Source organism: Sciurus carolinensis, chromosome 4 (assembly GCF_902686445.1).
Source record: "Sciurus carolinensis chromosome 4, mSciCar1.2, whole genome shotgun sequence".
Taxonomy (NCBI): domain Eukaryota; kingdom Metazoa; phylum Chordata; class Mammalia; order Rodentia; family Sciuridae; genus Sciurus; species Sciurus carolinensis.
The window spans coordinates 42857180-42872960 of NC_062216.1; the positions used below are offsets into that span (position 1 = coordinate 42857180).

The 15781-nt window shown below is 36.5% G+C and overlaps 1 protein-coding gene and 1 non-coding gene across 2 annotated transcripts; one reads left to right on the forward strand and one right to left on the reverse strand.

The window, feature by feature from the left end:
* Positions 1-3281: 3281 nt before the first annotated feature.
* LOC124982684 (disintegrin and metalloproteinase domain-containing protein 25-like) lies at positions 3282-15781 on the reverse strand. The gene is made up of 3 exons (XM_047549658.1): positions 13727-15781; positions 6888-6911; positions 3282-3287 (listed from the first exon to the last, which is right to left on the reverse strand). The coding sequence occupies exons 1-3, from the start codon at positions 15779-15781 to the stop codon at positions 3282-3284; spliced, it is 2085 nt and encodes a 694-aa protein (XP_047405614.1).
* On the forward strand, positions 6739-6812 carry Trnag-ccc (transfer RNA glycine (anticodon CCC)). The gene has a single exon. It is a non-coding gene; the product is annotated as a tRNA-Gly (tRNA).

The following is a 15781-nucleotide window of genomic DNA, read 5'->3' on the forward strand; positions in this document are numbered from 1 at the left end:
CTCTTTGTTAGTGTGGTTAAGGGTTTTATCAATTTTGTTTATCTTTTCAAAGAACTGACTTTTATTTTGTCAATTTTTTGATTGTGTCTTTGTTTCAATTTCATTGATTTCAGCTCTGATTTTAACTATTTCCTGTCTTCTACTACTTTGGTGTTGGTCTGTTCTTCTTTTTCTAGGGCTTTGAGCTGTAGTATGAGGGGTTTTTGTTGATTTTTTTCTTCTTTTATTGAATGCACTCCATGAAATAAATTTTCCTCTAAGTACTGCTTTCATAGTGTCCCAGAGATTTTGATATGTTGTATTTTTTTCTCATTTACCTTTAAGAATTTTTAAATTTCCTTCCTGATGTCTTCTGTTATCCATTTATCATTCAATAACATATTATTTAATCTCTAAATGTTGGAGTAGTTTCTGTTTTTTATTATTCTGTCATTTATTTCTAATTTCAATCCATTATGATCTAATAGAATTCAAGGTAGTTTCTCTATCTTCTTGTATTTGCTAACAATAGCTTTCTGGCATAATGTATGATCTATTTTAGAGAAGGATCCATGTGCTGCTGAGAAGAGAGTGTATTCACTCTTTGTTGGATGGTATATTCTATATAAATCGATGAAGTCTAAATTACTGATTGCATTATTGAGATCTATGTTTTCTTTGTTCAATTCTTGTTTGGAAGATCTGTCCGTCCACTGGTGAGAGAGGTGTGTTAAAGTCACCTAGTATTATTGTGTTGTGGTCTATTTGATTCCTGGAATTGAGAAGGATTTGTTTGACATACATGCATGAGCCACTATTTGGGGCATAGATATTTATGATTATTATGTCTTGCTGATTTATGCTTCCCTTAAGCAGTATGAAATGTCCTTCTTTATCCCTTCTGACTAACTTTGACTTGAAGTCCACATTATCTGATATGAGGATGGATACTCCGGCTTTTTTGCTGAGTCCATGTGCATGGTATGTTTTTTCCCATCCTTTTACCTTTAGTCTGTGGGTATTTCTTTCTATGAGATGAGTCCCTTGCAAGCACCAAATTGTTGGATCTTTCTTTTTAATCCAATCTGCCAGTTTATGTCTTTTGATTGATGAGTTCAGGCCATTAACATTCAGGGTTATTATTGAGATATGTTTTGTATTCCCGGTCATTTGGCTCATTTTTGTTTTTTTGACATGACTTGGTTTCTCCTCTATTTGACTATTTTTTTAGGGTAGTTCCTCCCTTTGCTGATTTACATTGTTGTTTTTCATCTCTTCCTCATGGAATATTTGTTGAGAATGTTCTGTAGTGCTGGCTTTCTTTTTGTAAATACTTTTAGTTTTTGTTTATCATGGAAGGATTTTATTTCATCATCAAATCTGAACGTAAGTTTTGCTGGGTATAAGATTGTTGGTTGGCATCCGTTTTCTTTCAGAGCTTGAAAAATGTTGTTCCAGGCCCTTCTAGTTTTTAGGGTCTGGATTGAAAAATCTGCTGATATCTGTTTTGGTTTCCCCCTGAAAGTAATTTGATTTTTTTCTCTTGCAGTCTTTAAAATTCTGTCTTTATTTTGTATGTTAGGTATTTTCATTATAATGTGCCTTGGTGTGAGTCTGTTGTAATTTTGTGTATTTGGAGTCCTATAAGCCTCTTATACTTGATTTTCCATTTCATTCTTCAGATTTGGGAAATTTTCTGATATTATTTCATTGAATAGATTGTTCATTACTTTGGTTTGTTTCTCTGTGCCTTCCTCAATACCAATATTCTTAAATTTGGCCTTTTCATGATATCCCATAATTCTTGTAGATTCTGTTCATGATTTCTTACCATATTCTCTGTTTGTTCAACTTTGTTTTCAAGATTAAATATTTTGTCTTCAATATCAGAGGTTCTGTGTTCCAGGTGTTCTATCCTAATGGTTTTGTTTTCTATGGAGTTTTTAATTTGGTTTATTGTTTCCTTCATTTCAAGGATTTCTGTTTGTTTTTTCAGTATCTTTAACTCTTTATTGAAATGATCTTTTGCTTCCTGCATTTGCTCTTTTAACTGTTGATTGGTGCAATCATTCAAAGCCTGCATTTGCTCTTTCATCGTTTGCTTCTCTGATCATTTTAATTATGTACATTCTGAACTCCCTTTCTTTTTATTTACTTATTTATTTAATTTAAATTTATTTATATTTTAAACAAATGGGGTATATCTTGTTTGAACTCCCTTTCTGACATTTCTTCTGCCGTGCTGTCATTGGATTTTATTGATGTAGCATTTAGGTTTGTTTTGGACATTTTCTTCTCTTGTTTTCTCCTATTGCTCAGGTATCTTCCCCACTAGTAGTGAAACTCTGAGACACTGTAGATTTCCCCTGTTGACTTATAGTGTCCCTGTAGATTTCCAATAACTCACCTCCTAGATTTCAGTAGCCTGAAGTCTTGGAGGAACTTGATAATGCAGTGATTCACAAGGAAGCTGCCCCTCTAGGGGTGGTGACCTTCAGGTGGGGAATATTCCCCCCCTGTGGGGAAGTCTTGCTGGGTGACCCTCTTCCGAGAAGTTCCCTGGGGTCTGGGACTACTGCCTAGGCAGGTAGCCTTGACTTACAAGGTAACCTCTCGCTGGGCAGCCCTCCTCTGTGACGTTCCCTGGGGTCCAGAACCACCGGGGCCAGGGAGTCTGTCTCCGCAGGGAAGTTCTTGCTAGGCAGCTCTCCTCTGCGATGCTCCCAGCTGTCAGGGTTCACCACCCTGGCTGGGGAGCCTCACCCAGGTAGAGACTCACCCAGCGGCTCTGCGTTGGTGTCGAGTCTCTCAATACCTCCTCTTCTTCAATCCTGAGTCCTGGAGCGATATGGAATGCAGTCACTCTCTACTCTGCCATCTTGAAACTGGTTTATTCTTTTAAATGATAAATCTTTTGTGATTGATTACAAAAAGAATTACAGTCCACAAAATAGGATAAAAAATGAAAAAGCTTTGCTCACAATTTTCTATGGTCCATTAAATTTCCCTTTTGACAAAACAAATAAAATATGCAACATTTAAACAGTCCTGTTAAGTATGTAACTACATGAGTAGGGTAAGAGGTCATTTCTGAGCTTAGATTAAGTGACCTCTTAGGATTGTTTATTATTTTTATTTTGTTTCGTTAAGATTTTTTAAGATGGATTCTAGCTATGCTGCCTAACATGTTCTCAAGTCTTGGGAATAAGTGATTCTCCTTCCTTAGCATCCTGTGTAGCTGGTACTACAAGCATGTGCTACCTCCCACAGTTTAAGATTATTTTAATGTGATGCTTCCATTATTACTCCTAAGAAGAAAGGGGACAAATGACAACCCAAGAGCTAGAGGACAGGGGAAACCTGAGATTTGTATTCTTAAAGCTCAGTGTTATTCCTGTGCATTGGTAAGCCATGCTATAGTTATAGAAACCCAGAACCAATGTGAATCCTAGCTTGGCCCAATATGGTATTTCATCTGCACAAAAGGATGATCTGAGGATTTAAAATGTTTTTCACCAAGATCATAATGATTGGTAGTGGTAGAGCCAGGAAAGAAAAACAAACAAAGGGATCCCAAATTTCTCTACTGTATCATTTAGATTCTCAAAGCAAGTCCTGTGACCATGCCTGCATACAAGGTAGAAATGTTTGTACTATGTAAGTATAGCTACTCCTGCTCTTGCTTTTGGTTTCTGCTTGCATGGAATATTTTTGTCCACCCGTTCTTTTGAAGATCTTGTGTGTCATTACCAGCAAAGTGTATTTTTCTAGGCAGCATATTGCTGAGTCTGTTTTCCCCATTCAGCCGGTATGAATCTTTTAAGTGGGAAATGTGAGCATTTACATTCCAACTTATTATTGCTAGGTAGGACTTACTCTTGTCATTTTGTTAGTCTGGGGGTGTTTTGTACATCCTTTGGTTCTTTCCTTCCTTTTTTGTTCTCTGTGATTTGTTGGTTTCTGTATTGATAAGGATTGATCCTGCTTCTCTTTTGCTTATCTGAGTTACCATTAAGTTTTATATTTTCTTACATTTTCTTGATCCTTTTATTTTCATGTTTAGACTCCCTTAAGCATTTCTTATAAGGTTGTCCTAATGGTGATGAATTGCCTCAGTTTATGCTTGTCTTGGAAAGATTTCATTTCACCTTCAGTTCTGAAGGAGAGCTATGCTGGGTGTAGTATTCTTGTTTGGCAGCCTTTTGTTTTATTTTGGTTTTTCCTTTAGGGTTTCAGAGATATTATCCCAATAGCTTCTGTCTTAAAACATATCCACTGGGAAATTTGCTGTTAGTTAAATGGAGATTTTCCTATATGTGACTTGATGCTTTTCAATTGCCATTTTAAAAATTCTTTTCCTCACACTTATAACATTTGACAGTAATATGTTACTCTGAGAATTGTTACAAAACAGAGAGTAATTGTTTTGGCTAAATCTAACTGGCTTCCTTTGAGCTTTATAGACCTGGGTATCGATGTCTTTCCCATGATTTAGGAAGTTTTCACCTATCACTTTATTAAATAGGTTTACTATATCTTTCCTCCTGTCTTCTTTTGAATTCTAGATAATGTGAATGTTTTTATTTTTAGTGGAATACCACAAGTCTCAAAGGCTCTCTTCATTTTTATTTTTTTCTTCTTCTTCATGTGTATATGGGGTGGTAGGGGAGAGCAGAGAGATAGACTTGGTTATTTAGAAGACATGTTTTTATGTTCAGAAATTTTTCTTCTGTTTGATATATTATGTTGTCATTGAGAATCTCACTTTCATTTTTTATTTCATTGATTATGTTTTCAGCTCTAAGGTTTTTATTTGTATCTTAATAATGATCTTTACTCTTTGAAGAATTTTTCATTCACATCATGAGTTGTTTTCCTAAATACATTGTAGTATCTCTTTATATTCTCTTCTATCTAATTTATTGTATTTAAAATCGTTATTTTGAATTCTTTCTAGGGCAATTTGTTGATTTCCTTGTCTTTGTGGATGCTGCTAGAAAGGTATTGTGTTCCTTTAGAGATGTCATGTTACTTTGCTTTTTTAATTCTTTGTAAGCACCCTTATGTTGATATTGGTACCTTTACTGAATCAATTGCCTTTATAATATTATAAGATGACTTTCATAGTAAAAACTTTATCATGGTGATGTGTCCTAGGATGTAATTCTGGTAGTCTATGATGGCTTTGGATAAAGTTGGGAAAGTAGCTTTTTCAATTCTAATGAGAATCAATACTTCTTTCCTCATACTCAACTCTATCCTTAACACTTCTTGATACCAATTGAGACATCTATTTATATCTACCACACTACTAATTTATACCCTACCACCAATATCACAGCAATTTTTAATATGGTAGAAGTCTTAGACAACACTTGCTGTTTGATTTTAAGTCAGACACAATGCATGATTATTTACTGCTTTTGCTGATGGAAATTCTTTTCCTAAACTCTCTACATTTTGTACTAGTTAACACTAGATATCAAAATAGGAACTAAGGACCTTGTCTACTGCTATATATTGTTTGAATATATTGTTGCTATCATGGGGGCTCTCTCCCCATCTCTAAGGCACTAGTAACCCTATAAATTCATAAGGTAGAAACTCTACAGCATTAGATATATCCAGATAGATGGGTAGACAGACAAACAAATGAAACCAAGGGAATAAATCATCCCAAATAACACAAAGTACCTCAACAGTAGACTCTACTCACACCACAGTGGAGAAAATGTCAGAGATTGAATTCATAAAGTTCATGTTTAAACTAATCTATGTAGTAAAAGATAATGAAGAAATGAAATCAGAGAGAAAATACAAGAAATCAAGATCACTTCAAAAAAGAGAGAGAAATTCTGAAAAACAATTTAGCAGAAATCCTTGAAAGGATTGAATTAATAAACCAAATTAAAAATTCAGTGGAAAGCATCACCAACAGACTAGACCATTTGGAAGACAGAGTTTCAGGCAATGATGACAAAATATAAAATTTAGAAAATAAAGTTGAACATGGTAAAAGGATGTTAAGAGTCCATGAACAGAACTTCCAAGAAATATGGGATAATGTGAAAAGATCAAACAATATTTATTGGGATAGAGGACTCAGAGATACAAGCCATAGAGTGCACAATCTTTCCATTGAAATAATATAATTAATTTGACAAACCTTAAGAATGAAATGGAAAACCAAATACAAGAGGCTTACAGGACCCCAAATATATAAAATTAAAACAGATCCACACCAAGTTACATTATAATGAAAATGCCTAACGTACAGAATAAGAATAGAATTTTAAAGACTGTCATAGAAAAATGATAGCTAACATTTAGAGGGAAACCAATCTGCATCTGAGCTGTTTTTTTCAACCCAGACCCACAAAGCCAGGAGATCTTGGAATAATATATACCAAGTTCTGAAAGAAAATGAATGCCACCTCCAGATTTGATGAGGAAATGAATCCTTCCATGATGAACTAAAGTTAAAAGAATTCACATCTAGAAAGCCTGCACTACAAAACTAACTCAATAAAATATTTCATGAAAAATAAATCAAAAATAAAGCTGAAAATCAGCAAAGGGGATGAACTACACTAAAGGAATAGTCAAAGGAGAAACTAATTCAAATTGAAAACAAGAAATATATCAAAATGACCAGGAATACAAATCATATTTATAATAACCTTCAATGTGCATGGCCTAACTCATTAATCAAAAGACATTGACTGGCAGTTGGATTAAAAAAGAAAATCTAACAAGGACTGGGGATGTGGCTCAGTTGGTAGAGTGCCTGCCTCCCAAGCACAAGGCCCTGGGTTCAATCCCCAGCACCGCAAAAAAAAAAAAAAAAAAAAAAAAAAAGAAAAAGAAAAAAAGAAAATCCAACAATATACTGTCTCCAAGAGACTCACCTCATAGGCAAAGACATCCACCAACTGAAGGGAAAAGAATGGGAAAAAACATATCATTCACACAGTTCTTGTAAACAAGCAGGGGTTTCTAGCCTCATATCAGATAAAGTGGATTTCTAGCCAAAGTTAATCAGAAGGAACAAAGAAGGATCTGTCATACTGCATAAGGGAATTATACATCAATAAGACATAACAATCATAAATATTTATGCCCCAAACAATGGAATATCTACATACATCAAAAAAACCTTCTCAATTTCAAGAATCAAATAGACCACAGCACAATAATTTTGGGTAACATTAACATGCCTCTCTCACCACTTGATAGATCCTCCAAACATAAACTAAATAAAGAAGCTACAGAACTAATAAATACAATTAAGAATTTAGATTTCACAGATGTATATAGAATATTTCATCCATCAAGGATTGAATAGACTTTCTTCTCAGCAGCACATGAATCCCCCTCTAAAATAGACTATATCTTATTCCACAAAGCAACTCTTAGCAAATACAAAAAAATAGAGATGATACCTGGATTTCTATCAGATCATAATGAAATGAAATTGGAAATCAACAATAAAATAAAAAATAGAAGCTACTCTAACACCTGGAGACAAAATAATACACGATTGAATAACCAATGGATAGTAGAAGAAATCAGTGATGAAATTTTAAAAATATCTAGAAATAAATAAGAATCGCAACACAACTTATCAAAATCTCTGGGACACTATGAAGGCAGTTCTAAGAGGAAAGTTCATTGCAGTGCGTGCATTCATTAAGACGACAGAAAGTCACCAAAAAAATAACCTAACATTACATCTCAAAAGAAAGAAAAAGAAGAACAAATCAACAGTAAAAGCAGTAGAAGACAGGGAATAATTAAAATCAGAGCTGAAATCAATGAAATTGAATCTAAGAAAAAAAATTTTTAAATAGATGAAATGAAAAGTTCTTTGAAAAAATAAATAAACTTGATAAACTCTTAACTAAGCTAATGACAAAAAAAGAGAAAGAAAATTCATATCACTAAAATTCACGATGTAAAAGGAAATATCACCACAGACACTATTAAATACAGGTGATAATAGGAAATTGTGAAGACGTTGACAAATTTTTAGAGACATATGACCTCCCCAAATTGAAACAGAGGACATAGAAAATTTGAATAGATTAGTTTCAGGAAATGAAAGTGAAGATGCCATCAAAAGGCTACCAAAAAAGAAAAGCCCAGGACCACGGGAATTCTCAGCCAAGTTCCACCAGACTTTCAAAGAAGAACTTACACCAATACTCCTCAAATCATTCCATGAAATAGAAAAGGAGGGAACCCTTCAAAACTCATTCTATAAAGCTAGTATCACCCTGATACCAAAACCTTACAAAGACACATAAAGGAAAGAAAACTTCAGACCAATATCCCTGATGAACATAGATACAAATATTCTTAATAATAATTTTGGCACATAGAATACAAAAACACATTAAAAGATAATACACCATGATCAAATGGGGTTCATCCCAGGGATGCAAGTTTGGCTCAATATATGGAAATCAATAAATGTAATTCATCACACCAATAGACATAAAGATAAGAATCACATGATTATCTCAATAGATGCAGAAATAGCATTTGACAAAATTCAGTATCTGTGCTCAAAACACTAGAAAAACTAGGAATAGTAGGAACATACTTGAACATTGTAAAAGCTATAGATGTTAAACCCAAGGAAAACATCATTCTAAATGGAAAAAAAAAATTGAAAGCATTCAACCTAAAAACTGGTACAAGATAGGGGTACCCTCTTTCACCACTACTATTTAACATCGTCCTTGAAACCCTAACCAGAGCAATTAGACAAAATAAAGGATTTAGGGGAATATGTATAGGAAAATAAGGGCTCAAACTATCCCTATTTGCCAATGACATGATTCTATATTTAGAAGCCCCAAAACACTCCACCAGAAATCTTCTTGAACTCATAAATGAATCAGCAAAGTATCATGGTATAACATTAGCATGTATAAATCAATAGCATTCCTATACACCAATGATAAATCAGCTGAGAGAAATCAGGAAAACTATCCCCTTCACAATAGCCTTGAAAAAAATAAATATTTGGAAATCAATCTAACATATGAGGTAAAAGGTGTCTACCAGAAAAGTGCTGCACACTAAAGAAAGAAATTGAAGAAGGCCTTAGAAAATGGAAAGACCTCACATGTTCTTGGATAGGCAGAATTAATATTGTCAAAATGGCCATATTACCAAAAAGCTCTATTCAGATTTAATGCAATTACTATTAAATTCCAACGACATCCTTTATAGGAATAGAAAAAGCAATCACGAAATTCATTTGGAAAAATAAGAGGCCTAGAGTAGCCAAAACAATCCTTACCAAGAAAATAATGCAGAAGACATCACAATACCAGACCTTAAATGATACCACAGAGCTATAGTGATAAAAATGGCATGGTATTGGCACCAAAATAGACATGAAGACCAATGGAACAGAATAGAAGACAAGAGACAAACCCACATAAGTACAATTATCTCATACTAGACAAAGGCGTCATGAACATATATTGGAGAAAAGATAGCCTCTTCAACAAATGGTGTTGGGAAACTGGAAATACATATATAGTAGATTACAATTGAATACATATTTCTCATCCTGCACAAAACTCAATTCAAAGTGGATCAAGGACCTGGGTAGTAGACCAGAGACCCTGTGCCTCCTAGAAGAAAAACTAGGCTCAAATCTCTATCATGCAGGCTCAGGAACACACCTCCTCAATAAGACTCCTAAAGTGTAAGAAGTAAAATCAAAAATCAACAAATGGGATGGAAAAAAAATAGAAATCTTCTTCACAGCAAAGGAAACAACCAAGAAACTAAACAGAGAGCATACACAATGGGAGAAAATCTTTGCCACCAGCACCTCAGATAGAGCATTAATCTACAGGATATACAAAGAACTCAAAAATTTAACACCAACAAAACCAAATAACCTAATCATTAAACAGGTAAAGGAACTGAACAGGCACTTCACAGATAAAGAAATACAAATGGTCAAAAAAAATATGGAAAATGTGTTCTAAAATGAAGCAATTGGGGAAATGCAAATTAAAACTACACTGAGATTTCACCTCACTCCAGTCAGAATAGCAATTATCAAGAATACAAGTAACAATAAATGTTGGCAAGGATGTGGGGAAAATTTTTTTAAATCATAAAGGAGATCAGGAGATTTTAATAAGCAGAGAAAAATGAGCAAACTTGAAGATAGATCTTTAGAGAGGAAACAATCTGAAGAAAAGAAAGAAGCAAAGCTAATAATGTTTCTGAGAAATATATAATCCAGTGTGGAGCAATGGAATGAAATCTTGCTTCCATTTCAAAAAGAACACTGACAAACAGCTCTTTGAACATGCGTCAAATTCTCTTTCCCTTTCTGTGCACTGGAATACTAGGAAACTTGTAATTTTTACATGTTTCATATACCCATTACCTTCTTGTTTCCATGGTCCTTTTTAGGATGCTTCACTATGGGCATTTTCCAACAGACCTCCCTTCCAGTTAAGTAATCTTGTATATCTGACTGTCCAATCAACTGTTCAACCCATCTACTGCATTTTTTTATATTAATAATTTTTAGTTTGGAAATATCAATTAGATAATTTCTAATTCACTGAGAAGATGCTACTATTTTCTTACATTTTGTACATTTTCTCCTATTTTAAGATATATTAATCATAGTCATAAACTCATGTACTGTTTCTCTATACTCTTAATCATTTTGGCACTTCTTAAGAGTTTGCTTTTCTATCTCCTTATTTCTTCCATTTTTAACTCTCTGATAATAAGTCATGTTTTTTCTTTTAGCATGTATTTTAGCCTGTTTTCTCCTCCTATAATATAATACATAATATAATACTACACATTGGGTAGTTTACAAAAAAAAATAAGTTTATTGCTCATGGTTCTGAAAGCTATGAACTCATAGACTGAGGGGCTGCATGTGATGAGGACTTCCTGGTGCATCATTTGATGATGGCAGATAGAAAGGACAAGAGAAGATGCATGAAAGAGAAGAGCTTGCTTTTATGAGAAAGGCAATCCTGTAAAAACTAACCCACTCCCATAATGAGAGCCTTAATCTTTCATGACGGCCCTGCCTAAACACCTCAGACTCACCTCCCAATTTATCACAGTGACAATGAAATTTTAATATGAGTATTGGAACAGATATTTAAACCATAGCAGCAAGTATAGAACTATTTTGCTATAAGCTGGCAATTGTGCATTGAATCACTAAGTGACTCCACTGCAGATTTCCCATTTCCTGTGTTGTGAAGATGGACTAAGGAGCATGGATTCAGTTAGGTAAGAGGTGAGCAAAGTTTCAATAAATCTTGGATGAGTCTTTAATTATATGACATTGCTCAGATATGGGCCTGCTAGATTTTTGTTGGGAGTGTACAGGACACTAGCTGCTCAACTTTGAAGGATAATGGGAATAATCTACCATCCAAAGGTTCACAGTCTAGGTTCTTCAGCCCTTTGCTAAATGAAAGTTCAGAATCCATAAAGTGTCTTAATGGAGAAACTGAGTGTACTTGAGGCAAGGAACATTTACTGTGTCTTGGGTCCAAAATATAACATGCCCTTAAATTTGGCAGATGGGCCTTGGGGGAAAATGATTACAAGTTGAAGTCCCACAAATGTCTAATTTATGAATGCCATCCTGGGAAGTAACTCAGAGAACTGGAGTTCCTCTGCTTCTCAACAGAGTTCCTGTGCTCTGACTGGGCCAAACCTCATCCTCAATTCACATCCAGCATCCACTGTGCTCCAGAGAGAAGAACACTGTCAATGATACTCAACTCACTTTAGAATTGTGTTCCAGTTGGAACTCTCAGTTCTTTGTGTCCTCCTTGCCTCCCCAGCTCTCTAATGACCTCAAAGAATGGTTTTTAAGGTTTGATTTGAGTTCTCCAGGTCTTTTTACCCAGAGAAAATGTAACTTACTAAGACTTATTGCATCTTACATACAATTGTAAATATCTTCTTCTTTCTATTTTATAATCAAAGTCACAGAGAAGTTGAGTGGCAAGTGCTGTTGTCCTGCTTAGAGATTGCAAAGACATTCTCCCTAGGTTTAGATCATTTTCCCAAAAGCATAAAGAGCAGTGGTGAAAACATTCAAATCTGATGACTCCTCCCTGTGTTCTTCATCATACCAAGGTAAGTTTTATAGCACTCCAAATTCAGTAAGAAGGGCTGGGGTTCTGGCTCAGTGGTAGAGTGCTTGTCTAGCATGTGTGAAGCACTGGGCTCCATTCTCAGCACTGGATATAAATAAATGAATAAAATAAAAGGTCCAACAACTAAAAAAAAAATTTTTTTTTAAATTCAGTCACAAAATGAGAAACCATATCCCTGAGACAACCACAAGTTAGTAAGTAGAAGGCATAGCTGTCACCATTAGGACTGGAGATCAACAGGAAGAGGTTGGGAATATTCAAACCCAGAGCTTTGGATTAGGCTCTGTGGTTCTAGGACTCCAACCTCTGAGGACAGGTACAGCCACATTGGTGCTGGAACCTCTGGAATCCGAGGGAGGGCTCAGAGAACCAGACCTCAGGACTCATGCGTAAGTTGTTTGGTATCTTTGCTGTATCTCTGGGGCTGATGATACTTTTGCTTCTGGAAGTTACTAAATATACATAGGAATAATGTGCAGACTGAGAGCTACTTCTGTTGCCTAGATGAAAGCTCTAACCAGGCAATGCTGATGCAAACTTCAAGCAGTTCTCACAGGTATCCAGTCTCCTACTAGTTTCCCCCAAGGGCAGAAACTACTATAGAGGACTGGCAAAGAGGTTCAATTTGTGTATTTCCTCTCTTCATGTGAAATAGCAGAGTAAAAAGGGAAGGTGATTTTGATTTGTGAGATGCTGAGTACACACACACACACACACACACACACACAAAGAAACACACATGAACCATCCATGCAGTAGGCCTTTGCTCAAGAAACACAAAGAATTCTTTCCATGAAAAATATATCACCAGGGCTGTGTGTATTTGGTGGTAGAATGGTTGTCTAGCATAAGCAAGGCGTTGAAATCAATCCCCAGTGCAGTAAACATAAAGAAATAACAAAACAAGTTGGGCGCAGTGGTGTACTCCTATAATCCCAGGGGCTCGGGAGGTTGAGGCAGGAGGATCAGGAGTTCAAAACCAGTCTCAGCAAAAGTGAGGTGCTAAGCAACTCAGTAAGACATTGTGTTGAAATAAAATACAAAATACAAAATAGGGCTGAGGACGTGGCTAGGGGTTGAGTGCCTCTGAGTTCAATCTCCAGTACCTCCCTCTGAAAAAAAAAAAAAAAGAAAAAATTGCTTGAAATAATGAAAAATAGGAATTTGCTAGGAATTACATGTATTAAATGGTGAATGTTTATGATCCTGAAATAATTATCTCTGGACCTTTCTGACAGTGGTTTCTAACATATACAATAACAATTCTACTGCAAGGATAATCAATGGTAATACATTGGAAATTTCATTGAGGATTGGGATTATTTTTGGAAAATGCAAAAATTTTGCTCTTCTGTCTCAGATAAAGTTTAAACATTGAGCTCTTCTTTGCCAGGTGAAGGGTATGTTTGAACACTCAGCTATTCCATGTGAGGGAAAGGTTGCACATATCCCTCTTCCTTCTTAGGTGGTGTTTATTAGGTGCGTCTCAAAAGCAAAAGTAACAAAATCAAAAACAAAGCACAAAATGGAAATAAAAAAATAAGTGGAGCAGGGAACTTCTCTGGCACAGTTTCGTTCACTAATATTTTCCCAGGGGGTGGACCACTGTCAATGCTCCCTCCATGGCCTATTTCTGTGCAGTTGGGAGGCTCCCAGTTAGAGTCACAATGGCAGTGATGTTTGTTGTTGCAGATTCCTTTCATAGCACAGGTCCTTGGCGAACAATCATTTAACGACAATAACTTAGAGACACACTTCCGGTGGATGCACACACGTCCAGTACCACATTCGGTGCCATCTTTCACATCACCAATATCTGGTACCGTCATCCCAAAATGATAGTCAGTACCCCAGCAGGTGACACCATTGAAGTCAATCCAATGCACAGTAGTGTGACCTCTCAGAGAGGGAATTTCTTCAACATTCTCACACTGAACTCTTCCACAGAGGAAATCTGATGTATTACACCTTACATAGTGGTCACCACTGAGACCACAGTTACCAAAGCGGTCACCTCGGCTGTTCATTTTTGTGTAGCAACTCTCCCGTGCACTCCTGGATTCCTTGCCAAAGATCTGTCTGCACTGTTCATCACGTGCATTGCATCTCTTCTCGTGGCAGTAGCCACCACCCATGCAAGGGACCCCATCCTGCACATACACATCTTCTGGACACTCGGGTGAAGTGCCATTGCACCACTCTGGAAGATCACACTCACTGTCCTTTTCTCTACACACTGTACCTGGTGGCAAGAGCAGGCAGTCTTCACAACAAAGGCCAGAAGCACAATCAGCCCCATATTTCAGAGTGCATCTTACCGAACAGCACGGATGATTTGTACACAAAATTGGGGATCCACAGTCACACTCCTCACCTTCATCAACCACACCATTCCCACACACAGTTCCCCTGAAGATGTTCTCCTGTTTTGGTGCATTGCGCATACAGTTCATAAATGGAAAGTTTTCCCACATTTGAGCATAACTGCAGTTGCTGAATCTTGTGCCATCTGTTTGTTCTGCAGACATTATACAATGGCGTTGCCCACATGTACATATCCATACATCATGGTACATGCCCAGATTATGTCCAATCTCATGTGTTATGGTAAGTGAGAATTCAAATAGGTCATCACCCATGACACTATTCACTCCACATTCCAAACCAGGAATGCATACAGTTGCAACATAGGCTAAGCCAAGATTTATATCAAAATCTTGTTTTGCCAAAAAATGTACAAGGTCATGTTTTATACGAGATTCAAGACTGGTTCTCTTCCAATTACAAAACTCATCAAGGAGTTTAGATATGTCATTAGTCACACTGACAAGGTTCTTTTCATTCCAGACCTCAATTCCAAGTAAACTCAAATCAACATCCAATTTACTTAAAAGGGAATGTACATGATTGACAATGACAAATACTTCCTCTATTACAAGCGAGATATTACTTTTCTTATAAAGGAATCGCTCATAGTCTACAACCAAAACTGTCTCAAGAAACCATTTGTGGGTCCACCAGCCTTCATAGCTGCTTTGCCTCAGAATGGAATTATCTCTCTTTTGAAGCCCCAGTTGTCGTTCCATTTCTTCTTTTGTTAGTTTACATCTCAATGGTGGGACTTGCGTCTTCTCTCTGTGCATCTTATAAACCAGATGTTCAAATCTGGCAGAAAGTCTTTTGGGTTTGATCTCATAAAGTGTGTCATGAATCTCTAGGATTCCTTGGAAGCCCCCCAAACACGTGCTAAGAGCAACCAGGGACTCTGGGTGCCTATCCACATAACCACGATAGTAGCAGTCACTCTGAACAAAAGGGTGGTCCTCAAGCAAAGCACCCTGGTTTGTGTAGGTGAACACAGAGAAGGGTTTGGACACCAGAAGTTTCTTGGCCTTCATGTGGATGATGTGTCTATGGCCTCCAAAGTGCAGACTGTAGGAGAGCCAGTCAGGGGGTCTTGTGCCTCTCTTGGTGCCAGTTATCCTCAAGGGTATCACTACTTCTGGGGGGCCGTGGTGTTGAGAGTGCCCAATCTGGGCCCATCCAGAAAGGAAGAGCAAGGTGCCCAGGCAGAGCTGCAGGACAGTGATCCTCACATGCACCAGGGCCTCACCCACAGCCAT